The sequence below is a fragment of the Elgaria multicarinata genome, chromosome 11 (genome assembly GCF_023053635.1).
Source record: "Elgaria multicarinata webbii isolate HBS135686 ecotype San Diego chromosome 11, rElgMul1.1.pri, whole genome shotgun sequence".
Lineage (NCBI taxonomy): Eukaryota > Metazoa > Chordata > Lepidosauria > Squamata > Anguidae > Elgaria > Elgaria multicarinata.
The window spans coordinates 25,391,557-25,418,032 of record NC_086181.1 but is presented as its reverse complement, the minus strand read 5'-3'; the positions used below and the strand labels follow the sequence as shown (position 1 = coordinate 25,418,032).

General features: G+C 42.0%; 1 protein-coding gene across 1 annotated transcript; it reads left to right on the top strand.

Moving 5' to 3' along the window:
- Positions 1 to 7,114: 7,114 nt before the first annotated feature.
- LOC134405559 (serine protease 27-like) lies at positions 7,115 to 17,247 on the top strand. The gene is made up of 7 exons (XM_063136803.1): positions 7,115 to 7,146; positions 8,254 to 8,345; positions 11,636 to 11,662; positions 11,749 to 11,911; positions 12,982 to 13,253; positions 15,711 to 15,883; positions 16,972 to 17,247. The coding sequence occupies exons 1-7, from the start codon at positions 7,115 to 7,117 to the stop codon at positions 17,245 to 17,247; spliced, it is 1,035 nt and encodes a 344-aa protein (XP_062992873.1).
- The last annotated feature ends 9,229 nt before the right edge of the window (positions 17,248 to 26,476 follow it).

Sequence of the window (26,476 nt, the reverse complement as noted above, 5' to 3'; positions counted from 1 at the left end):
GTAGTGGCAGCAAGTTCCATAAGTTAATGATACATTCCATCCCAGTTCCATTCCATCCAAATTCAGCAGCTAGGGTGCTCACTGGGACCCTCAGCTATGCTCACACAGTGACGCTAAACAACAGTGGTTAAGCATTTTCAGCTAAACATTATGGCTTGACGTGTTGTGTGAACCATGGCTCAGTGTGTCGTGCGAACCATTCCTAACCATGGTGGCTACATAACCACGGTTTAAACCCACTCACTAACCATTTGCTGCAAAAAGCTGAGTGGCCTAACCATGGCTTAGTGTGTCATCTGAACAGGCCCAACATCTGTGTTAAAGGAACTGCACTGGCTGCCTATTAGCTACCGAGCCACATATAAGGTTATGCTATTGTCATACAAAGCCTTAAACAACTTGGGATCAGGACACCATCAGCCTGCCTTCCCGTATACACACCTTTAAGATAATCAGAGGAGGCCTTACTGGTAATTCCAGAATTAACGATATCGCCACAAAATACCTCAGTGGTCGGCTTTCTTGGTAGTGGTGCTCACCCTATGGAAAACCCTCCCTCATGCTGTTGGAAAATGTTGCATCTTTCAAATGTCTCTTGAAAACACACTTCTTTGACTACACATCTACTTTGATCCTGCGGGAGAGAGAGACATTTTTTTTTTTTTTTTTTTTTTTGCTGAACCATTCAATTCGGCCCATTTAACAGAGGCCCTTTTGCTTTTCCACGATTCCATTATTTTGTATATAATTAATATGGAAAAGATAGCATTCATCTTGATCCACATGCTATAGTCACAATCATGTCCTGTAGCAGTATATCCCATAAATAAATCTTGATGTCCTCCCTGCTTGCAGAAATAAAGAGCATATCTTGTCCCGTTCTTTTAGTGTGTTTGTTCCACTTTAAGGCGAGCTTGAACCATAGAACCCTGACTGATTTGTTTATATGTCCAGCAAAGAAAAGCCAATTTGAGAAGAAACTAGGCCTTTGTACAAAAGATGGAAAGCAATTAACCACAGCCTGCACAGAATTGGAAAAAAAAATTCCCCAGTAATATTTTTGCTTTGCACTTTGGTGATTTCAATATGTAAGCCAGATCATGTGAGTCTAGGGCATTCCTCTATTTAGTCAAGGGCTATCTGCTTTGGCAGTGGTTCTCTGGAAAGGTGGGAGAGATAGATTTTCCCTGATATCTGAAACTATTTTATCTGGAGAGGTGACCTGGGACCTTTCGCAAGCAAAGCATATGTTCCATCTCCAAGACATGGTTCCTACTCCAATATCCTGACTGCTCAAGGAATAATACCAAACCCTTGAAATGTTTGTTTAAGTTTGATGACCTGCAAAGGAACTGTGGAGGCTTGGGAAATAATTGGTGGGCATCCATGCCAATAATGCAATTTGAATCTGGAATCCACATATTGATTTGAAACAACATGGTGTCTTGTGTGAGCACCTTAAACCTTCCACTGTGCAGTTTGGGAGGTACAAAATGTGACATCCATGAAACAGCTTCTGAAAAAAGCACTTGTCCTATGCTTTTCCTGGGTTGTAATTAATTATGCTGCTCTGTCTTGCTGCTTCATGTATTGTACTGCTTTCATTGTGATTTAATTATCTTTATTGTGTTTTCAGTAGTGTATTTTAAATATGATTTTATGTGAACCATTTAAGGATTTTATTCTATTCAGTCATAAAAAAAAACACCCTGCTGGTTTAAAAGTCCAGAAGATAAGACATTGTCACCTTGATCCAAACTCCTTTAGGCAAGGTGGGTAGAAATCATAGAATCATAGAATAGCAGAGTTGGAAGGGGCCTACAAGGCCATCGAGTCCAACCCCCTGCTCAATGCAGGAATCCCCTCTAAAGCATCCCTGACAGATGGTTGTCCAGCTGCCTCTTGAATGCCTCTAGTGTGGGAGAGCCCACAACCTCCCTAGGCAACTGATTCCATTGTCGTAGTGCTCTAACAGTCAGGAAGTTTTCCCGGTTTTCTTATCTAGTTGTCAGGACTAGATAAGAAGGGAACTATGCCATTAAGACAGAGATTAAATAAGAGAGGTGCTAGCAGACATCCCTGGCACATTCCTTTGTTGATAATAATAGGATCTGAAAGATCTCCACCTGAAGAGGTTCTCACACATAAATTGTAGGAGTTTTCATACAGCCCCTATACAGAGGAGATTTGTCAGTTTGACAGTCTTTTAGCATTTAAAAAAGCAATAAAGACTGATATATTCTGGCAAGCCTATCCAGTGGAATTTTAGAATGTTTTTAGGATGTTTTAAGGATATTTTAATCATCTATACTATGTTTTTATTCCGTTTTTATGTGTTTTATATTCACTGTTGTTCCCTGCCTCGATCAAGTGGAGAGGCTGGTAAGAAATAAATTATTAGTATTAGTATTAGTATTACTATTTAATTAATTACAAAACCCCAACTTTTTTTACATGGGGCAGAAAGAGCATGAATTCTTTTCTGCTACATTTCATTGGGTAGTTGTGGTTGTTGAGAGAGAGAAAATTTTAAACATATCTTTGAGAAGATATCACTTCTGCCCTAGGAGATGCAAAACAATCAAAGCACCAAAAGTAATGAGGAATTCCAGTCTCTGTGCACTGGAATTAATCTAGCCCTTTAAAAAAAAAATCTGTAGTTAAAACAAGAAAACTCCACCTCTGATCAAAAGTGTGTGTGTGCATGCAATGGAACCAAAGTTCCCCCCCCTGGTGGAAAGAGAGTGCAACAGCATTTATTTCTCAAAGAGTTCATAAAGTTTTAGAGTGTCTCTACATTAAGGGAAGTTACATTGTTTACCCAGGGCTGTTCTGCTTCCTAGGGGATGTCTATATGGCTTCTTTACCCCAACGTAAATGTGCAGATTTGCATTTCAGGACACATGACGCAGCCATCCATTCGCCACAGCACCAGGTTTTTAATGCGATAATGCGCATAGTAGTTGCGATTTACTGCGACTTTTGCATCAACGTTTGAGTTTGCACAGCATTAGAGTTATGTGTCCTTGGGAGAATTAAGTCACATTTTGATATGTGGGGATAACTTCGAGAGCAGGACAAAGTGATTGGCCAATTCCTGCCTTCCTACCTATCGCGTCCTCTGTCTGCCTCGTTCCTTCCCGCGGTTTTCATATTGAATTATATGAATCTGCGGAGGTCCACAGATGGAGCTTTTAAAATTAAAACAAAGAGGGGGAAATGGGCAGCGAGAGAGAGATGTTCCTTTCCACCCTAGGTTGTCCTCTTCTATGAATATGTGGAACTCCGCAGATAAAATGTATAGCTTCACTTGTCTATACTCCATAGCATCGTATGTATGCATGTGCACATTAATAACCGCACTACAAAAAAATCAGGAGATAAATCGCTGCTGCTGCTGCAGTGTAATACGCTTTACCTAGATTCAAATCAACAAAAATTAGGGTTTATATTCAATGAGGAGCAATCACATTGTCATATAGATGGGGACCCTGGTTCTTTGCACTGATTGTTATGAGCTAATTACACTGGAGCAGAGGGGTGACAAGTTGGAAGATCCTGCTGTTTCCCCTGGGGCTCCTTTAAAGGTTTTAATCCAGGGAACACCTCCCTCCCTCCCTCCCTCCCTCCCAGGCATGTGGGCAAGGGAGGACAAGTCTTGTTTTCATAGGTTAACATGTGCTGTTTCCTAGCAGCACCCAGGAAAGTGAGGACTTACTTCTGAGTAGATTAGGGTGACTGTATGAAGAGGAGGACAAGGCTCCTGTATCTTTAACATTTGAGATGAAGAGGAAATTTCAGCAGTGTCATTTGTATGCATGCAGCACCTGCCCTCTTTTGTATCTGGTCCATCTAGTATAGCTCCTGCAGTTTTAACTGTTGTGATGAAGAGGGAATTTCACCAGGTGCTACATGCATACAACAACCCTTCTGAGGGTAGCCACACAAATATTTTTTAAAATATTTTTTAAAAAATAAGATACAACTCAAAATAACAAACAGCCCAGAGATAAATATAAAATATATATTCATCGATAGCCATAAAAATCTAATCCAGACATGGAACATAATCCTATATCTAATAGGAAATAAGAGGTCTAAGTCCACAAGGTTGCAAATTCCTCCTTGAGAGAGGATTAGTTGAAAAGTTGTGATAGTTTGGCCACTCCTGAAAAAGCCTAACTTGGAACTAGAAGATGTTAATAACAACTGTAGGCCAGTAATCAGTATCCCCTTCCTGGGCATTGTGCTTAAGTAGGTGGTTGCCAAACAACTCCAGGCACTCTTGAATTTAACTTATTATCTAGAACCATTTCAGTTGTGCTTTCAGGGCTGGGTATGGAATGGAAACTGCCTTGGTCACCCTGTTGGATGACCTTTGCCAGGAAAGAGGTAAGGGGAGTGTGACCCTGTTGATTCTCTTGGACCTCTCAGTGACTTTCACTACCATCAACCATGGTATCCTTCTGGATAAGTTGTGTGGGCTGGGAATTGGAGGCACTGCACTACAGTGATTCCGCTCCTACCTGGATGGCCGATTCCAGAAGGTGGTGCTGGGGCATTTTTGCTCTGTGCCATGGCATTTAGGCCATGGTGTTCCACAAGGCTCTATTCTATCCTCATGCTGTTCAACATCTACATCAAACTGGTGGGGAGGTTATCCGGAGATGTGGACAGAGGTGTCATCAATATGAGGATAATACCCAACTCTGTTTCACTTTTTCTTCAAATCTAGGTGAGGCAGTAGCTGTTCTGAATTAGTGTCTGGGCATGGTAATGACAAGGGCCAATAAATAGGGACTCAATCCAAACAAGACAGTGGTACCATTAGTGGTTAGTTTATTTTTCCAGGCATTTTTTTTTACTTTTTGTCCTGTTGTTTTAAATCTGCTATGGAATTTTAAATGCCTGCACTGCTGCATATATACTTTTATACTGAAGTTTTAAACATTTCCTTTTTTTAGTAATGTTCCTCATGCTGTATTTTGTGGCTTTAATTCTTGTGACCCACCCAGAGCTTCAGCTCTTGGATGGTATAGAAATGAAATAAATAAATAAATACTTCATTCATATATATATAGTCAGAAACAAATTCCACTATCTTCAATAGAGTTTACTTCCAGGTCAATCATCTCTACTAATAGCAAACTCATTATCCAAGTGCCAGTCCTTATGTAGCCAAAATGGCAACATACACACATGAGAAGGAGGTATCAGGAGGCTTGGGAAAACCCATGGTTTGCAGAAGTACAAAACAAAAACCATGAGTCACTGTAGAGTGCCTTGGACATTTGCTCAACAGACAGCAAAGTAGATGGCTCCAGCTCCGTGTTTGGAAAGCCACCGCATAATGTGTCATAATTGTCAGTCACAGAGCTAGCAAGGATGTTTGCGTGTGCTCATAGCACTAAGCTGCTCACTCCACAGGGGAACAGGTCTTCTGTATGTCTACATACCTTGGAGTTCCCCAGAGCATGCTACTACTTTTTCCTTGTTTCTCTGGGGGCTTCCAGGTAGAGAACTTGTACCACCACCAATGAAAGAGCATTCTGTCTTTTCTGCTTCTGTTTTTAAAGAGCATGTTTGATAAGTTTGGTTTTTGTTGTTGTTTTGCTTTTAAGCAGGGAAAATACAGTATTATTTATTAACGTGAAAAAAATGCTTTCCCCACTTGTGTAAGTGTGCTATTCCACTAGAGCACAGTGCAGCTAGAAGATATGTAGTGGAAGAAAAATTCAGAAAGGAAATGCTACTTGTGTAGTGGCTGGATTGCAATTCTGTGATGAAACCACAAGTAGATATGATGGATTAACAGCCTCATGTAGAAAAAGATCACATTTATTATGCCTTAATAAATCTGTAAATCTTTAATACACCACAAGACTGTCACTGTTTTTGCTGCAAGACAGAAACCCTTATTCTGCATCTGTGGGCTGTTTTGAATGATCTCTCCTTTCCCACATTTTGATCTGCAGATGCCTCATCTCTGCTGAGCTCCAGGTACTCAACTGCCAAGGGCTGAAACTGCTCAAGGTGCAAGACCTCAAAGAGGAGGGTTGACAACCTGAGTTTGAAGAATATGGATCCAGTGGGTTTTTAAAACAATAATTTTAAAATATTGATCTTTTTTTAAAAAAATCCTAAAACTCAATGGATGAACAGATCTGTTTCAAACTTAGCATGGCTAAAGTTCTCCTGAAGAGCAATCATGATGCCAAGTTTCATCTCTTTATCTTTAAAAAATAATGGGTTTTTAAAAATAATAATTTTAAAACCTCAAATTTATTTATTTATTAAAAAAAATCAATGGATTAATGGATCTGATTCAAATTTGATTTGGCTAAAGCCCTACCTAAAAGCTACCATGGTGCCATGTTTCATCTCTTTTTCTTTAAAAACGACATTTTTTTAAAAAAAAAAGTATTTTAAAACTTCAAATTTTAAAACATTTCTAAAAATCAACAGGTGAACGGACCTCTTTCAAATTTTTCTTGGCTAAAACTCTACAAAAGAGCTATAATCATGACCAGTTTCATCTTTTTATCTTTAAAAATGATGGAGATATAAGCATTTACATTAATTCCCATTAAAGTAGAGCTGTCCTTTGGCTGGGGAGGATGGGAAAAATCTGGATTTTTCTTCAAATTTGATAATTCCTCCCTTCCCAGATTTGTTACCAAAAATCCTGACAAATCCAGGTTTTTCCTGTCATATTGTCACCCTAATTCTATTTCTACAGACTAACATAACTCCCTTCTAGAAATTGATTTGAAGGAAATGGGAGTGAAAAAAATATGTGAAAAGTAGGGCTGTGTACTGCCTCGAACAAAATCCCAGAAACCGAGGCAAGGCGGGCTGATTTGGCCAACCTCACCTCAGTTCTGAGTGGGTTCTGCAGTGGCCTGAGGCTGAAGTGGATTGGTACCAAAGCTTTGGGTAGCCTCGGGCCACTTTGGATAGTACTGGACTTGTGGCCACTGTAGTTTGTGGTTGTAGATGTACTAAAACAGAGCCCCCATGATATCTTGAAATTGTGGCGTGGCTCTCAGGAGGATGTCGCATTTCCTGCTCATGGCAGTGATGGTGGAATTGATGGGGTGATGCAGTGGTGAAAATGTGGCTATGGCAGCATCACGGCAGCGGCAGGTGAGTGGGTAAATCTCAGTGGCAGCAGCTCTGGGTTGGGATTGGGGGAGGGAGCACAGAATTGGGAGTACAATGGACTCCTACCCAAATGAAAGGAAGGAGTGGTGAATGCCTTTTGAACAGAAAGGAGGAGGAAGCTATTAGCAACAACAACAATTAAATATTTGACAGGTGACGTTACGCAGGAAGAGAGAGAACTTGGATTGCCACTGCATTCTCCTAATAGAAATGTTGGGATTGAAATCACAATTCTATCAGCGGAAAATTGCTCAAAACATTCAGGAAGACAGACCTACATCATGAAATATTTGGGTGTATGTGTGTCTTTTTTCAGGGATGCAGGATATGGAATTCCTGCAATAGCTTTTTGTTATTCTCAACACCTATCATGGCACTTTTGTGACAAAAACCAGGAGTGAATAATCAATAAAGTAGTTAATTGAGCTTCAATTCAAGCAAGAAAGGGTTAGTTCTCATTGTCCCAAATCTGTGTCTGGGCTGTACCACTTCAAGCTGCAGATGGGGTCTCTCATGGTTCAATGCTCTTCAATCATCATCATCATCATCATCATCATCATCATCATCATCATCATCTAGCATGTCAAGAAGAAGGGTCCCTTCCTATATTTCCCCCTGGCATGCTAGTTTGTGATGTGCAAAATTTTAACATTTATAAATGAATAGATATGGAGGAGCATTCTTTAATGTCAGCCCCACCTGCAGCAGTGCAGTCCAAATACCAGTTTGGCACCTCAGTGGGCAGACAGGGTGTGGGGTGGAGGGTGAATGGAATTAGAAAGGGAATTCCTTAAGTGGGGTGGTTAGGCTTAGAAATGGTTATTAGCCAATGTGAATATGCACATACAATTCAGAGATCTGGATTTTAATCTCCCCTCTCTAGCACTGAGGGAAGTTTTCAGGAATCCCACCTATCCATGCAGTTGGAGAGGTTGATTTGGAAGAAATAATATCCAGCCCATAGCACCTGACAACTTCCTGAGAGATGCTGGGATGAGTCATTACAGGGAGGGCAAAACTCAAAGTGGGCAGGTTTCAGTTCCAGCCACCTGGCTTTATTTCTTCCATAGTGCTGCTACCTGTTAACAGGTGCCTCATATTGAGAGCCCAAGAGGTCCATAAGCAGAAGATGCTGAGTCGGTGTGGGATACACGAGTTCACTCTCCTTTCTCTTGTGATTGGTAAGTGAGTACCAGCACGTTACTTTGAAGATTTAGCTAGCTGCTCTGGCTACTTTTTGCTTGCTTGCTCTAAGGTATGCACAAGGGGACAATTTTATTTATTTATTTTTATTTATTACATTTTTATACTGCCCAATAGCCAAAGCTCTCTGGGGGTTCACAAAAAATCTGGATCTGGACCCTAGTGTGGGGGTGGGGTGAGACTTAAACTCCCTCCCCCCCCCCCATGGTCCAGATCGGGTGCCCTGCTGCATTTGCAATTTTTATTGCCGAAACAGATTCATTCATACAAATGATCAAACAAGTGACAGGTGCAGAGGGTCCAATCCAGCTCAGGTTAATGGCAAAAGCAAAGTCCTCCTCCTTCATACTAGGCTTCATTACTTTAGATTACTTGCGAGAGAGAGAGAGAGAGAGAGGGGGGGGCATAGTTGCTAGCCTCAAAACAATGTGTAGCTTGGGTCTCTTTCTCAATATGTTGTGGAGGTGGGTGAGTGGAACTCAGAGAGTTCATGTTTCCACTTCTGCTTTTACTTATGAGCTACTCCCCAAGTTCAAATCTAAATTTTGAAAGATCTGAAAATGTTATTATTTGCAAAAGAAGATGTTGTGTGGCTTTAAAGAAACACACATGTAAAAATATACACATGTAGAGGTTTTCTGGACTGGGGATACCTGTGAGGAGTTGTACGCTTGCTCATTTCACTTGCTCGCTACCATTCTTGGAATACCCTTTTCACTGGAGGTAGCAGTAATTAAGTTTTTATCATGTCTTTCCCCCAAGGAAGTCAGAATCGCAAATACAACGATCTCCCCTCTGCATCCCGTTTCATCCTCAGTCACAACAACCCTGTGAAGTAGTTTAGACAGAGAGATTACAACCTGCCGATGATAGGTGGGGATTTGAACCCAGATCACTCTGGTATTCGGAGTCTAAACATTACACTACACTAGCTCCCAACAACACATATAAAGTGAAGGGCAAAATCCAAAGTGAGTCCTACTTAAAGTGGATCCACTGAAATGAATGGGACTTAAATTAGTTGTGATGAATCATAGAATAGTAGAGTTGGAAAGGGGCTATAAGGCCATCAAGTCCAACCCCCTGCTCAGTGCAGGAATCCCCCTTAAAGCATCCCTGACTTAAGTCTCATTCATTTCAAGGGATCTACTCTAAGTAGGACTTACTTTACTTTAAGACCCCATCGACTGCCTCCCATAGCTGCAAGGGGGAAGGCAGTATTCTGCACTTTTGGCAGTGGGTTCGGACTAGTGTGGATATCATGTGAAGAACAAATCATTATCAGATTGGTGGGTAGGTGGCTGAATTGGGGTGGGGTATCTCCCACCACTCTAATTAGGATGGCTTGAACATTTATTGTTTCACTTCCTGCTCCGGAAAGTCTCTTTCCTGGTAATGTGAGATGAATGGGGCAACCGGATCTTTAGCCCAGGAACACAAAGGTGTGTCCCAAGCAACTGATTTGTGCCTGATCCGTTCCAGTAAACACAGCAAGCGGATGGTTTCCCCCAGCTACTTAACACTAACATTAGTAACTGTAGAAGTAGCCTCCTGGCTTGCTCTTTCTCGTGTACTTTTTGGAGTGCATTAGATAGAACATTGGACTCAAATGTTTTGATGCACACAAACACCAGAATCAAACTGTTTTGAAGTTTGATTGCTTCTCCCTTCACATCCGCTGCTCTCAGTTTAGATGGGGGTGTTGGCTCTAATTGTGAAGGTAGGGTGACCGTATGGAAAGAAGGACAGGGCTCCTGTATCTTTAACAGTTGTATTGAAAAGGGAATTTCAGCAAGTGTTATTTGTATGCAATGAGCACCTGCTGAAATTCCTTCTTCATCACAACTGTTAAAGATACAGGAGCCCTGTCCTCCTTTTCATATGGTCACCTTAGTGAAGTTATGGGCTAAGGTGGCAGAGGTCAGTGCAAAAGAGGGCAGGGCTCCTCCACTGTTGCATGTATAGCTTGTCAAGCCCAATGCTGGGTAGGGTGACCATGTGAAAAGGAGGACAGGGTACCTGAATTTTTTTAACAGTTATATTGAAAGGGGAATTTCAGCAGGTATTGTTTGTATGCATGCAGCCCCTGGTGAAATTTCCTCCTCATCACAACAGTTAAAGTTGCAGGAGCCCTGCCCTCTTTTGTATCTGGTCACACTAGGCAGGGCTCCTGCAGCTTTAACTGTTGTGATGAAGAGGGAATTTCACCAGGTGCTGCATGCATAAAAGTGACACTGGATAAATTCCCTTGTCTATACAACTCTTAAAAATACAGGAGCCCTGTCTGTCTTTTCATATGATCAAGCCCATGTGTTCGGTACTCGCAGGAGCTCCTGCAATCACTTGATTAATGCACAGCCTCCCCTTGTTATCTCTGATATATGATTGGAGATAACAAAGGCATTCCTTTCCCTGCCTCCTCCCCTTTGGGCCTGGAAGTTCCAGGTAGCTTCCAAGCCAGAGGGTGGGACTTGGAAAGGAGCCCAAGCATACACAGGCTGGATGGATTCCCCCACAGGTTGGTTTAAACAAAGTTTAAACAAAGATTACAGAAGACTTTAAACAAAGACTAGTTTAAGCAAAGACTGTGGAAGGACAAATAACTCTGGGTCCTACGAAGATAATACAATAAAAGAGGGGAGAAGAATTTTGGGCAGGAGCAAGACTGGTTTTGGACAACAGTACAAAAGATTGAGATGGCATGTCGCTAAAACTATCTAGGGCCCTGAAAGGGCTGGTCTAGAGAGGGCAAAATTTTATCAAGGCAGTGCTGTGCAGAAAGTTGTGGCACTAAAGATTGGGAGAATTCCCACCAGCAGCTATGTCACATCTGGAGGGAAGTTCATCTGTGCCTGGGGGTTATGCACACCTACGTTCCTGTGCAGTTGATGGTGCACAGGAGTGTTGCTAACCAGGGCCTGGGTGCATGATACAACGCTGATGCCCCTCATGGCAAACTCATTTGCCAAATGTCTCCAAGCCTTGCTGCCAAGTACTGAGGTGGTCTGTCAGTGCATGATCTGTGCCAAGCAGCTGGCCAGCAAGCCTGATCCTGTGCAAGCTTACTCAGAAGTAAGCTGTACTGCAGGACTTCTTGCACTTGGGAGAAATTCAACCTAAGGCTTAGATGCACCCATGATCCGATTCAGTATAAGGTAATGGAAGATGATGATACATTCTCCTTTAAATCTGCTCACCCTCTTGCTACAACCAGTTGTGCAGAATGTGATAAAATGGCTTCTGGCATTTTCTCTCTTTGTCTTTGCAGGTATCAGTGAGTCCCAGCCACTCCCAGGTGAGTGACAACTTCCCTAATGGGCTTTTGGTGTGGGGATCCCCTTTCCAAAATGCTTACCTGCCTATCTTGCTCTCCTCTCACAGCTTGTGGTCGATTGATCCCCTCTTCCCGAATTGTGGGTGGAGCTGAGGCTGTGGTGGGTGATTGGCCATGGCAGGCCAGTGTGCAGATTTTAGACTCTCCTCACTGTGGGGGGACTCTCATCGCCTCACGCTGGGTACTCACGGCTGCACATTGCTTTAGCAGGTGAGAACATAATAGCTACTAGACCTCATTCCCTTCTTATGGAGCCCAGGAGTCTTGGTTCCCAGTCTTCTGAAACTAACCTATGAGCTTGTACTGCCCTTGCAAAGAAATCAGGCTTCCTGGATGTCAGCTTCTTCCATGCACTCACTGAGAACCAAGAATGTCATTCCTCTATGCAAATCATGCAAACATGTTGCGTGTGCAACCCTGAACATGAACGCAAGCAGGAAATTTGCATTTGTGCTTGAAAGCACACCCTTGCGCAAGTGCGCATTTCCATACGTGTGCAAGTGCGCAGTTCTGCGCAAATCACATTTCTTCCCAAATCCACATTTTCACACTTAGGCCCTTTCTACACCTAAGGATTATCCCAGGCAAATGGAGGGGTCGTCCCTGCCTGCTCCCGGGATCCCCTGTGTGTCATTTGCTTGCAGAGGGATGATCCCGGGACAATCCCTGGAAAAAAGACTGGTGTAGAAACGGCCTTAGCCCAGGGGCGGGAGAAATGCACTTTTTTGAATTGGGAAAAATGCACACTTTTAAAAATGCACATTCCCCCCCCCACACACACAAAAATGCACATTTGTTAATTTTAAAAAAGGCACAAGGTGAACCAAGCTTTGCAGAAGAATTAGAAGGATCTCAAGGAATTCAAGCATCACATGTTCACCCATTGCTAGAACTGAGACATTTGTGATGCCAGCTGTCATCTACCCATAATTAGGCCCTATGCTCTTATCTAAGGAATAAAGATCTCTGATCCTCAGCCCTTCCCTATTATCTATTAGGTCTCAGTCCATCCCCACTATCCATTCAGTCCCATTCCATTTCCAGTAAATTCTAACACTTTCTTTTTCAGCTTTTCCACTAAGTCATGAGACACACTCTGCTCCCATGCCCTCCAAACCGTATGCCAACTGTAACATGGCTTCCGCCACTAAGGTGTTGTGGCTTCTTACACACTGAACCTATGCAGTGAATTCCCACATAGCCAAGGTTTGAACCCAAAGCTCTGAATTCATTCTCTTCTTCCCCTCTTATGCTTTATCAGCCAATATCTCTGTCCACAGTCTCACAAAACCCTCCCTGTTTGTCATCTTATTGGGAGCCTACAATTTGTCATACCCTGGACCTGAAGCAGTGTTCGTTTCTGTGAAGCAAATCATCATCCATGAGAACTACTTGGGGTACAGGAATGGCAGTGACATTGCACTGATAGAACTGGAGACCCCCATCAAGTTCACCCACCGCATCATGCCTGCCTGCATCCCTGGACTTTCTATCGCCTTCCCTCCCCGGATGGGGTGCTGGGTTGCAGGCTGGGGAAACATCCAGCAAGGAGGTGAGGGTTGATTCCAAGTTTCAGGGGGTCTTGGGCAATGTGTCCCCTGATGCTGTCTGCCTTACCTGCAGTGGAGTCTGGTGGCTCTGATTTCGGTGGGGCTGTGAATCCATTCAGGGTTTCAGTCAGGTATGGATTCACAACCTATCCCTAAAATTGGCTCAGTGCATTGGATAGCTCCTTTAGAGTTCTGTCTGCTTCTGACCGAAACCAGGGATGGATTCACAGCCCCACCAACATCAGAGCCATCAACCTCCACTGCTGATGTGGAAGCAGTGGCAGACAGCAGTAGAGCCTGGGGGCACTATTTTAATTTCCTGCAATGCCTTGACGTATGTTATTTCAAGGGCATTGTGGCAAATTAAAATGGCAGGTAGATCCAAACACCTGGTATTGTTTGGAACACTGGTCCAGTGGTGGAGGGATGTAAATGAGGATCTAGGGCAGGCACCAGTGGTGGGCCCTGCCAAGGTGCGGGGGCCTCAGCAGCTGCCCAAGAATACCAGCTAGTGATGGCAGCTCTGCATTGAGCAAACCAGTGGTTGTATGTTAGCGATAGGCAACCCAGGGCCCTCTGGTTCTTTTGGACTACTTCTCCCATAATTCCTGACCACTGGCTATGTTGGCTGGGGCTGATGGTTGTTGTAGTCAAAAATATATGGAAGGCACCAGATTGCCTATCCCGATCTATGTGTTTGCAGGGATTCAGCAAACACATAGATCAGGATAACATAGATCAACTGATGCTATGTTATTAGCTTTGGACCTTGTTTTCTACTACCTGTTCCAAGCAAATTATCACCCTGATTTTGTCCTGATTTTTACTTGTGGGAGCGCTTTTTATTTAATGCTAGGATGCATTGGATTTGTGTCCACTGCTAGGGCAAAGTGACCAGTCAAAAGAAAATTTGTATGATCAGCAGTGAGCTTCAGAAGCCAAAGCAAAAGGTAGCCAGCTAAGGTTGCCAACATTTCAGCCAACCCTGATTACTGTGCCTTTAATGGAGGGTTGATGGTGTGCAACAATTAGCAGCTAATAACTGTCCCTGTGCCATCAAGAGGGACACTACACCTGTCAATGGATATAGATCATGTATAGTAACAAAGCTTGGTTGAAAAGATGGCAAGGCCTAACTATAGCAGACAAATACCTGAGCATCAATAGATCATCCTGATGTGAGTTCCATCAGATTCATTCATTCATTCATTCATTCATTCATTCATTCATTCATTATCTACATAAAACCATTATATTTAAACTTGGCCTTTGAAGCTACCTCAGCAACATAAGATTCTGAACTTCCCATGAAATGTTTTCTCAGAAGGAGAGAAAACCATCCCAGAATGATGGTGCCTTCACAATAATCTAGTTATTTGCAAATGTACACTTGCAATGTTCAGGAGAACATGTGGCTCTTTAAGGATGCCTTTTGGGGAAGATGGGCCAACAATCTGGTTTAACTGCTGATTTGGGCTGCAGTCACACACACACTTGACTTTCTGGGTGTAGATCCCATTGAAGACGTTGGGGCTTACTTCTGAATAGACATGCATTGGGTTGTGTAATCAATTCCTGTACTATTTTTCAATATGCTATTTTTGATATGGTCTTAATAATTCCACTCACTTGTTGTTAGCTACTTAAAATTCCCCTTGCAGAGCAGAAGCAGAATGAATATCTTAAAAATTAAATAGAATAACATAGGGTGCCCACAAAATCACTACCACCAAGTGAAGTTGGAAAAATATTAAATTCCTCCCAAATACTGAATAGTCAACCTCAGCAACTTTCAGAAACCTGACCATCCTCACATATGCCAATCAGTCTCATTGGGGCAAAATGAGAATTTAACCCCCCCCCCCCCCAATTCATGGTAGGAAATCCAGGTGTTTGCTGCTGGGAACTACAATTCCCCTAATCCTTGGCCACTTGCCATGCTGACCAGAGATTTTGAGAAATGGTGTCCAACAACTTCAGGATGATCACAGGAGCTGATGTTTAGAGTGAGCCAATTCAAAAGATGATAGGGCTTCTGCACTTTTAATATAAAAGAGGGGATATCAACAGGTACACAGCTATTAAAGGTACAAAACCCCTGTCCTCTTTGGTACCTGGCCACCCTGTTAAGGACATTTTCTTAATTGGGTGGACAGATACATGATTGCCTATTTGTGGTAAGAGAGACAGCAAAGGAAGAAAGCAAGTTTCAATCAAGAGACTTGGGTCAAAATAAGAGGGTGGCCAGATGCCAAAGTGGACAAGTCTCCTATACTTCTAAAAGTTGTGTATATGAGGGAATGTGAGCAGGTCCAGGTCGTCATGCAAACTACAACCGCTGAAATTCCCTCCTTTGCACAGCTATGAAAAGGCACAGGAGTACTGTCCTCTTTGGCATCCGGCCACCTTACAAAGTAAGCCCTATGAAAACCCATATCATTTATCACTCTTTCTCTTAGTTCTACTCCCTGAACCAGAGCTCTTACAGGAAGTGCTGCTTCCACTTGTGGACACTGCTACCTGTGAAGCTCTTTACAGTGACTTGAAAGGCGAAGCCCCTATGAAGACTAGGATAATACAAGATGACATGATGTGTGCAGGATACTTGGAAGGGAAGAAGGATGCTTGCCAGGTACACATTTATTTATTTTGTGACACTTTTGTCTAATTTTTGTCCTCCAAGGGATTCATGGTTCTTGACTCTTTAATTTATATTCACAATCATTCTGTCTGGTAGGTTAGGTTGAAAGATATTGATTGATCCAGAGGAGGAAACATCGTACAACAGGGGTGCTCAACCTATGTTGGCCTACAACGCCCATGATCCCTCACCATTGCCAATGCAGGTGAGGGCTGATGGGAGTTGTAGGCCAAATCATTGGGGCACCACAAGGTGCCCAACCCTGCTCTTCGAAATAGAGAAGTATGGAATCAGAGAAGTCAGTATTTAATATTACGACTGTTAAATCCATCAACAAGAATTCAGCTTCAAATTCTGTCAAAGCACCCATGAAGGCAGACTTTGAAAAGCAAACATCTGAAAATATTCCTAATTCAACAAGCTGAGTGAGAAATTCTGGAGGGGAAGGGAGTCAAATGTTGATCTTGAATGTAACTTTGTATCACTTCCAGTGTGTGTTTACATTCCTTTGATGTGTGGGTGGTTGTGAGGATAGTAATGTTAGGCTGTTGTTATGTAGAGTCACTCTTCTACATCATGTGGACTTCAAAAGAACAAGGCAAAAAGAATGAGGAAATAAAAATAAATATCAATCTTACGTGTGCCCAATACATTAATATGATTTATTTTGCAAGGGTACTTCCTCTTCCACAGCAATGCCTCCCCCACATCATTACAGTACGTCACCCCTGTTTCCTTTGCCGGCATCTCTCTTTCTGCAGTCTCTGACTTAGAGAAAGTTAAAACAGTGATGTGGATGGTGGTGGTTCATCTGACAACTCCAGACTTTGAACCTTCTCTGCAGAGTACCACCTCCTCAATTGCGAATTAGCACCTTCTGTAGGGAGTGGTGGGGAAAGAGCGTAACCCCATTCAGGCTTTTGCTGAACAATCAATTGGCCAGCAGGTTTGACCCACTTTAACCAGTTCACCCTCTCCATGTCACAATCTCAGGGCTGGCATCATAGGTTAGGCATGGTTGGGCCCCTGCTGGAAATTATATTCCTGGAAATTAAAAATTTCTTGCTTTACTTTTACAGGGGGACTCTGGAGGACCATTGCTTTGCCCATGGGATGGGGCTTGGCTTGTGGCTGGTGTGGTGAGCTGGGGGGATGTTTGTGGCGCCCCCAAGCGCCCTGGCGTCTACACCCGGGTCAGTGCCCACAGCAGTTGGATCTTGGGACATGCCCCAGAAGTGGCTGCCAATTTCATTTATGACGTCCCCAGTGGGACTTGTTCCTGGTGCCTAAGTGTTAATGTTGTTATGCTGCTTTCATTAACTATCAGCAATGTGCTCTGTGCTGTACATTGGTAAGATACATTAGGGCATGCATGTCGCATGTCTAGTTTGCTCCACCTGGAATTGCTGGACTTGACTGCTGAAAAAGCTGCATGGAAATTCACTCTTGGTTATAGACCCCAGGTTATGTTACTCTCTTGTGTTGGAATCAGAAGGATGTTCATCACCGAGAAATCCAACCTTTCGGGGGCTTGCTGGAGTTCTGCTGCATGCCCAACTGGGTGTGGATTTGCAAGCCAAGCATCAAGTTTTGCCTAAACTTTTGTGTATATTTTTGTGTGTCTGTCAGATACTTTGTGAAAATATATAATGTATAAATAAATTATTATTATTATTATTATTATTATTATTATTATTATTATTAATAATAATAATAAGTAATATATTTATTTCTTACCCGCCTTTCCCTTTGGATCGAGGCAGGGAACAACATTATTACAGGAATCAACACATCTTAAAAATTCTTGATTTTATATTGATCTCGGTAGGCCTGCCAGAAAAGGCTAGTCTTCAAATTATGGCAGCAGTTTGTGTAATTTCAATTTGCACACTTTATGGCAGAAATGTGCATAATTTGCATAAATTGTGGGCATAATATGTGCGAATTAAAAAACAACCACCACTCACCTGAAATCTGCTAAATGACCCAACTTGCTGCAGGCTAAATCGGGCCAGCTAGCAAAAGACAAACCAAAATTCAGTGGGGCCAAGCTGACGAAAGCTCTTCGGGCTCTGTCCCCCAACCAGATTCCTCCAACATCCTGAGAATCACATGGAGGGATATTTTGGAGCCAGTATAAGATCTTTATTTTAGTTTGGCTCTGCTTTTAATGGACTAAAAATAACATGGATACTTGTCCTATGAAAGATGTCCCATGCTCCTGGGGATATGTCACGTTATTTAAATTAAGAAAGTGTACTTAGAGTTCTGTTGCCAAATCTGTCCTGCTTCCATTTGTCATGTGGTGAAGGAGAAAAGTTATATAGTGTACTGAATCAACATACCCAACCACTGGGAGTTCTACTGAACTATTCTTTCCCCACATATTGTATGCACAAGTCTACTTTCACAGACATCAGAATGTGTTGTTGCTGCTGTTATTGGTGACTTATTCAACATGGTGCTGTGTTACAGGAAAGGCTGAGAGTTCTTCTACAGCAGTGATGGAGAACATGTGGTCTTCTAGTTGTTGGACGGCTACAAGTTTCCCATCATTCCTTACCAATGGCTATGCTACCAAGGGCTTATGGGAGTTGCAGTCCAGCAACAGCAGGAAGACCACACATTTCCCACTTCTGCCCTACAGTCTTGTTGTCAGCTTTACATTAAAACAACAACAGAATTCTAACATTAAATGTTTTCAACAATCTTGCACCAGTTAGTCTGATTCTTCTTGCTTCCTAATTCGTGCTAGAAATGAACTACTCCAGGAGAGGGAGTCACCCAAAGAAAATGTTTAGCTGTAGATAGAAATGGACCTTCACAACCACAGGAAATGGCCCTTTATGGCCATTGTAGTTTGAGACATTAGATCTAAAACCTCAGAGCCCTCATCTTTGTTGAAAATAGTGGCTCTCATTGATGACAGGATGCTGTTGGACAGCTCAGATAATTCCCGTGTGTGGGGGGAGCAGCTCACCATTGCCCTGAGTTGGGCTGAGGCAGCCCAAAGTGCTTCATACCAATTTGTCCCAATCCAGACCTGATCTGGATTCAGTCAGAGGCAGGCCAGATCAGGCCACCTCAGTTTGGATTTGGGGTTCAGGACCAAAGCAATGCACAGCCCTACTTTTTAACTAGCCTAAACCCAAAAACAAATCATGAGTTTCCAAGGTGGCTTGCTCAAGAAAATAAGACATGTTCAGACAACATGACAACCCACAGTTCAACAAACAACCCATGGTTCAAAACAACACACACACAACCACTGAGTGTGGATTAGCAGCTTGGGTGAACGGCTTTAGAGTATAGTGGTATCTCTGGAGCTTTGCATAGAAGATAGTTGCAACTTCACTACCAAGACCCTGAATGCTTCTATTTTCCAGCAGCAGCTTTCAACAGTGACCTTGGAAAATGTTCTCTAGATCTGGATAAGCTGGCTGGGCAGAAGAGCTCAGTTCCAGATGTGGCAGTGATAGGGTCTCGGGGGTGTCAAGAAGAGTAAATGGCTGGTATTAAATAGGGTGACCATATGCAAAGGAGGACAGGGCTCTTGTATCTTTAACAGGGTTACTCTAGTAACTTTAGTATCTGGTCACTCTAGTAAAGCTCCTGCAGCTTTAACTGCTGTGATGAAGAGGGAATTTCAGCAGGTGCTGCATTCATAAAAATGACACCTGCTGAAATTCCCTTTTCTATGCAGCTGTTAAAGATACAGGAGCCCTGTCCTCCTTTCCATATGGTCACCCTGTATTAAAAGCACATCCGTACATTCTCCAAAAGCAGGGATCTGGAACTTCTGCCCCATCAGCCTAATCCAGACTGTGCAGGCTCCCCAATCCATCTCCTAGAACTCTCTCCAGGCACTCTCCCTACTAGGGCTTGACAGAGGCTGTTTCTATACCTGTCTCCCCACCCCCAACCCCGGATCATCCCGGGATCATCCCTGTGCATTGAAATAACACACAGGGGATTCCAGGAGCAGGCAGGGATGATCCCTTCATTTTCCTGGGATAATCCTTAGGTACAGAAAGGGCCAGAGAGATTTAAAACTCTTTTATGGGTATGAATGGGGTGCTTCTGTGTGAGGTGGGCATGGTTTCTTTGATACCATTATCTGCTGGCATATGCCCCCCACAGTCTTCCAGGAAGGCAATGCAGCCCTCGGGGCAAAAATATTTCCTCACTGTTGTCTTAAAGGCTGCTACCTTTGGGCAGCCTTTAAGACAAATTCTGCAGATTGCTGATGATGTGTGCTCATTAGCTCATTAGACATTACTCGCTGAATTCTTGCTAATATTGCTAACATTATTGGGGAGCATTTGCCATCTCCTGATCTTCTCTGCTATTGTATATTCCTTCATTAAAAGACCTGCTGGTTTAAAAGACCAGAAGATAAGGCTTTTTAATCTTTGTCCAAACTCTACAAAGCCAGGAAATTGGAAGCTAAGACTAATGCCTTACCTGATGTGCCATGGGATCAGTCATGGTGTTGTACAATGTCGCAAATTGTGCTTGCTTACAACTTACCCTCCATACCTGGGTGTGGAGGGTGGGATTCCATCACATTCTGCTGAGAGTGGTTGCTGTAGAATTTAGTGAGGCCTACAAGGAGTGGTGAGGCTGTGTTTCTGGCAGACCAAGCCAGGCAACTCTTTGACCTGTAAGGACCTCCATTTGGTAGCCTGCAGGAGCACCTGCCTCATAAAGTAAATGAAAACTGTTATTATGGCCTGCTGGTTTGTTTGTCTGGGGTCCAGGTCTCTTTAGAAGGGGGAGAGTGTGATGTGGTTAGGGTCAGTCTAAATTATCTCCAGTGTTCCTTTTCTCAGTGCCTTTAATCACAAATAGATTGGGGATTTCCCTCAACTCTGTAACTCTTGAAGTTGTCCTTTTTGGTTTCCAAAATATGGTCACCCTACCAACCAGCCAAAGCCACAAATCTATCTATTTTTCTTTGGCATGCTCTCCAAATATTCTGCATTGCATGCCAGCAGTGCACACAGAACCTAGCATACAAGTGGACAAAGTGAAGTGGAAGGGAAAGGGTAGTGAAGCGAAGCAATGCCATGCCAGGTTCCAACATTTGCAGCAACAGGGCATCCACAAAGATGAGAGCCTGTCTCTAGACTGGCACCTCACTGTTGGTCATGAGAGTTTTTCTCTAAGGATGACCCTTCATCACCCATGATGTAGAACTTTGAGGAAAAGGCCTCTGGCCCATCCTGTTTTGCCCTGTGTTCTGCTTTGGCTGACCACTCCTTTCCCACATTTTCACCTGTGGACACCTTGCTTCTGCTGAGCTCCCACCAAATATGCAACAGGAAAGGTGCCCTGCTCGCCCAGCACTGCTTAGCTAAAAACTGGATATCCCCTTGATACCAAGGGCTGAAACTGCTCAAGGTGCATGACCCCAAAGAAGAGGTTTGACAACCTGAGTTTGAAGGATATGGCTCCAGTGGGTTTTTAAAACAATTTAAAAACCTTGAACTTTAAAAAACTTCCTTAAAATCAACAGATAAATGGGTCTACTTCAAACATGGCATGGCTAAAGCCCTAAAGCTCTTTCACGGTGCCAATTTTCAGCTCAAATGACTTTTTTTGAAAATAATAATTCTAAAACAGCAAACTTAAAAAATAATAATCCTAAAACTCAATAGATAAACCAATCTGCTTAAAACTTGGCATGGCTAAAGTCCTCCTTATGAGCAATCATGGTACCAAGTTTCATCTCTTTATCTTTAAAAATAACAGTTTAACATAATAATTTTAAAACCTCAATGTTTTTTTTAGAAAAAAACTAAAAATCAATAGATGAATGGATCAGTGTCAAATTTGGCATGGCTAAAACTCTACCTAAGATCTATCAATATACCATTTTTCATCTCTTTATCTTTAAACATGATGGATATATACACATTTTTGTTAATTCCCATTAAATTAGAGCTGCCCTTTGGCTGGGGAGGATGGTAAAAATAGTCACCGTCAAGGGAAATCATGTTCAGAAAGAGAAAAGATGACCTGTCTTGTCTCAAAATGAAGGTGTGAACCAGGGCGAGCCTACTTCTCAGATTTCAGGCAGCAAAACTCTCAGCTGGCAAGGAAAGATAGGCTTGTTTATGAACCAAAGTTTCACTCCCAATTGATTCCATAGCTTTCTTCTAAACCATCTATTCCAAGCATTTGAACCTTTACAGGGACCTTAGTAACACAATTTATTAAGGAGGAAAGGTGGAGCAGAGGAAGAAGGGGAACAGGTGGGAATGCAGACCAGGGAACATAGGTAGTGGGGTCCAGTCACACTGAGGGGATTGCTTATCCGTGTACACACACACACATTCACACGTCCCCCAATTTTGCTGCTGCTGCTTTTTCTCCACACAGCAGTTATTTCCCTCCCCCACTCCCCACAACATTCCGAGCACCACGTTCTGAAGTCCCATCGGTTGTCATTAATCAATAAAAATTGTTTTTAAAATAGGTGAATTGTTTTGTTGTTGTTTTAAAAAACGATTTTCATTCCACCAACTACAAGAAAAAGTAAATAAGAAAACAGCAATCCTTAAAATATGGAGCCTATACTGTTTTTATAAATGATGGGCCCAAAAGTTGGCAACACATGTTTTCAGGACCACTTCTGTGTGGCCGAATTTGTTTCTTTTTTCTGTTAACTGCCCTTTCTCCCTCAGTCTTTAATCCATCTCCCATAAATGTTCAGGCAATATTTTCAAGAAATGTCCAGCATTTCTTTCTAGAATGTGTAATTTTCAGTAGGGGTGTGCACGGACCCCCCCACTCCGCTTCACTTCCAGATCCGCGATTTTTGGATCGGGCTGCTTCGCCCCGCCCCCGCTCCACCCATTTCTGCTCCACTCCGCTCGGAGCTCCGGATCCGGATCGGAGCTCTGTTTTTTCCCTCCATAGGGTTGCATTGAAAGCTAAAAAAGTAAACAACTTTTTTTCTGTTCAAGTTAGAAATCTTATGTTTGGCACCATGACACCTCATGGATGTATACACACGCACGCCAAGTTTCAAGGCAATCCCATCATCCCCTGATTTTGGGGGAATTTATGAAATTCGGGCACCCCATTCAGACCCCTTGGGATAGCTCCGTCAATTTGCACGTTAGAAACCTCAAACTTGGCACCATGATAGCTTATCCATGTGTCCACATGGACGCCCAGACTCAAGGCAGTCCCATCACCTCCTGATTTTTGGCACGGCTCTAACTTCTAACGCACCACCCATAACCCTAATTCACACCCCTTTCGATAGCTTCATCAATTTGCATGTTAGAAACCTCAAACTCAGCACCATGATAGCTTATCCATGTGTCCATGTATAAGAATATAATAATATGTTTAAGAATATTATTAAATGTAGGGAAATGGGACAAGAAGTGTGTGTATGCTTTCCCCAAAATGCTCAATCTGTGGCTGTTGCACTTCACAAAAGCAGTGCACACAATCAGGCTTTAAGAGAGGGGAGGGGGAAAATGAACCAACCAAACAAACACACACTCCAAAATTTAAAAATAAAGTTTATATTAAATCAAAGTAAGGGAAAAACACAGAGCAAACTAAGCAAAAAGTCAGAAAGAAGCAAACAAACAGACGCGCCAAGCTAAAATCCTAATCTATCTCCAAAGTACACAGCAGCAGCTAGCTAAGTAGACCCTCTCCCAACGAAGCCAAACCTACAAGACACTGAGAGCTCAAAGATCTCAGGATGACTCTGCCTTAGTCCCCCCCCCTCGAACGCTGGGATTGGAGGATGCTTCATGAGGAGATCAATTCTCATCAGGATTGGGAGTTGAATGTGCCTATCATCACTTCAAATAAACCCTGCCGCGCCGCAGCCGGTTTACCCTATCATTTGTATTGTAAATGTACCCGATTTTTTAAAAAAATATTGCACGTGAACCACAGGACGCAGAAAGTTGAGAGTGGTCTCAAAATGACCCCCATCCACGACTCTCTGAGCACAAGAATTTTCAGAACGATAGCTTAAAAAACAACCCAGTTATCCCTGATTATTTTCTGCAATGCAATCCTATGGGCGAAAACCGCCGTTTGACCCGCGCTGTCCTTGTTTGTAATGTTTGTTTACCCAATTTTTAAAAAAATTCTAGCGCACGACCCGCACGACGCAGAGAGGTGAGAGTAGTCTCAAAATGACCCCCATCCACGACTCTCTGAGCACAAGAATTTTCAGAACGATAGCGTAAAAAACAACCCAGTTATCCCCGATTGTTTTCCGCAATGCAATCCTATGGGCGAAATGTTTCAAGATGGCAACCGGAGCGGTCCACTTGAAAGAGGAGCTCCGAAAAATGGGCGCTTCTCTTCGCCTTGCTTGTAGGGGTCCGCGGTCCGCTTTTACTCCGCCTCTGGGCAAGGCGGAGCAGGCCAATTCGCTACTGCTTCTACGCTTCTAATCGGAGCGGAGCACATGCCTAATTTTCAGGAAGATTGGGGAAACCCTTTTGATTTTCTTTAGGGTGGAATAACCCATTCCCTTCATTTCCATTTAACCCTTATTTTACTGATCACTTTATTCATTCATTCATTACATTTGCATACCACCCCATAGTTGAAGCTCTCTGGGCAGTTCACATAAAATAAAAACACTTAAAAACAATATACAGAAATTAAAAACCACAAAAATGTGCAAAATGCACATACATTTAAAACCACTATAACAGCTTTACAAATGATGTGGTTCCAATATTTTTTTTTTTTATTAAATTTTTATTCATTTTCAACACTATATAAACATAGATAAACATTACCAAAATATAACTGAAACAAAACACAATAAGAAAAAAAAAAACATCAAATATCTGCTGCATACATATTGAATGATTGTTGAGTACAAATATCAAAAACTATTACATATACCTTATCATACTACAACATCTTCGTTCTTAACATAAAAGTGCACCCCCCACCTCGGGATCATTCTTGAGTCCAAAATCTAATCGTTTCTTCTGCTGGTGGTTTCCCACTTCCCTTAGTAAACACAAACACTAGGAACTGTTTCCAAATTCCTTCGAACTCATTTATTTTAGTTACGCCTTTTCTCCACTTAATATTACATGTCAGTTTATCATTAATGGCTATGTCCCATACTTCTTTGTACCATTCCTCAATAGAATATTCCCCTTGGACCTTCCAGTTCCTAGCTACCATCAGTCGTGCTGCAACCAACAAATTCGATATCAGCTCTATAGTTCCTTTTCCACACTTTATATCTTCAAATAGTGACAGCAATGCTATTTTTGGTGTTTGTTCTATTTTCATTCCCACTATTTCTTCAATTTCTGAGAACACCATCTTCCATAATCTTTGTACATATTTGCATTGCCACCACATATGTAAATACGTTCCTTTTTCCCCACAACCTCTCCAACAATTTGCTGAATGTTGATCACTTATCTTATTCAATCTAACCGGGGTTAGGTACCACCTCCATAGGATTTTAAAATAATTCTCCTTTATTCTTACTGATAAACTTCTCAACACTCTTTGTTTCCATAGTCCCTCCCAGCTCTGTCGCCCTATTTGTATCTTCAAATCTGATTCCCAAACCATTTTCTCTGTATTCTCTCTAAACTCCTTCTCTAACAATATTTTATATATTTCACTCATTAATCCTTTTGAAACTATACTCCCTCCTTTCCCTTCCTCCTTACTTACTACTAATTCTTCAAACCTCGTCATCTTTCTGCACATTCTATTATCTTTAATCCACTTTTTATTCCATTGCTCTAATTGACCATATTCTAGCCAAGATAGCTTCTTCTCCTTTAACAAATTTTCCATATCCTCTCTTGTTTTAATATCTCTTACCCAATCCTTTAATCTTATTTTATTTTTCTCTTTTAATATTTTACATAATCTACCCTTTAGATCCTCTGGGAAATTCTTTAACATTATTATCGGTGCTAAGGGAGAGTTGCTCGGAAGCAGCTTCCCTTTAAATTTACTCCAAATTTCCCATTGAGTCCTCAGGAGTGGATTATCTATACTTCCAACCCACTTTCTTCCTCCGTCTTTAAAAAAAACATTCTCCAAATTCATCTCTACCTTATTTATGGTTTTTTCTTCCATCCAATATAAATCTCCTACTCCCATAATTGCTTCTACAACATGTCTTAATCTATTTGCTACGTAGTATAATTTTATGTTTGGGAGACCCATTCCCCCCTTTTTTTGGCTTAGGTACCAATTATTTTTATTCACTCTTGCTCTCTTTTCTCCATTACAATATTTATTAATAATATTTTGCCAACTTTTTATCCCGGTTTCTGATATTTTTATAGGTAACATTCTAAATACAAAATTAATTTTAGCTAATATCTTCATTTTTATTAAGGCTATTCTTCCGAACCAAGATAAATTTAATCTTTTATATTTCTCCAATTTCTCTAATACCTCTTTCTTTAACCTCGTTAAATTTTCCTTTTCAAGATTCTCTAAATTTTTTGTAATTTTAATTCCCAAATATTTAATCTCATTCTTAACTTTCAATTCCATTCCCTTAAATTCCCAATCCTTTTCTTCCTTCTTGGTATAGTTAAA

Excerpts from the sequence above, each read along its gene's own strand:
- LOC134405559 (XM_063136803.1), top strand. The coding sequence starts at position 7,115 with ATGTGGCTATGGCAGCATCACGGCAGCGGCAG. Across the intron at positions 8,346-11,635 it reads TCTCCTTTCTCTTGTGATTG|GTATCAGTGAGTCCCAGCCA; the intron begins GTAAGTGAGTAC and ends TTGTCTTTGCAG. Across the intron at positions 13,254-15,710 it reads GGGAAACATCCAGCAAGGAG|TTCTACTCCCTGAACCAGAG; the intron begins GTGAGGGTTGAT and ends TCTTTCTCTTAG.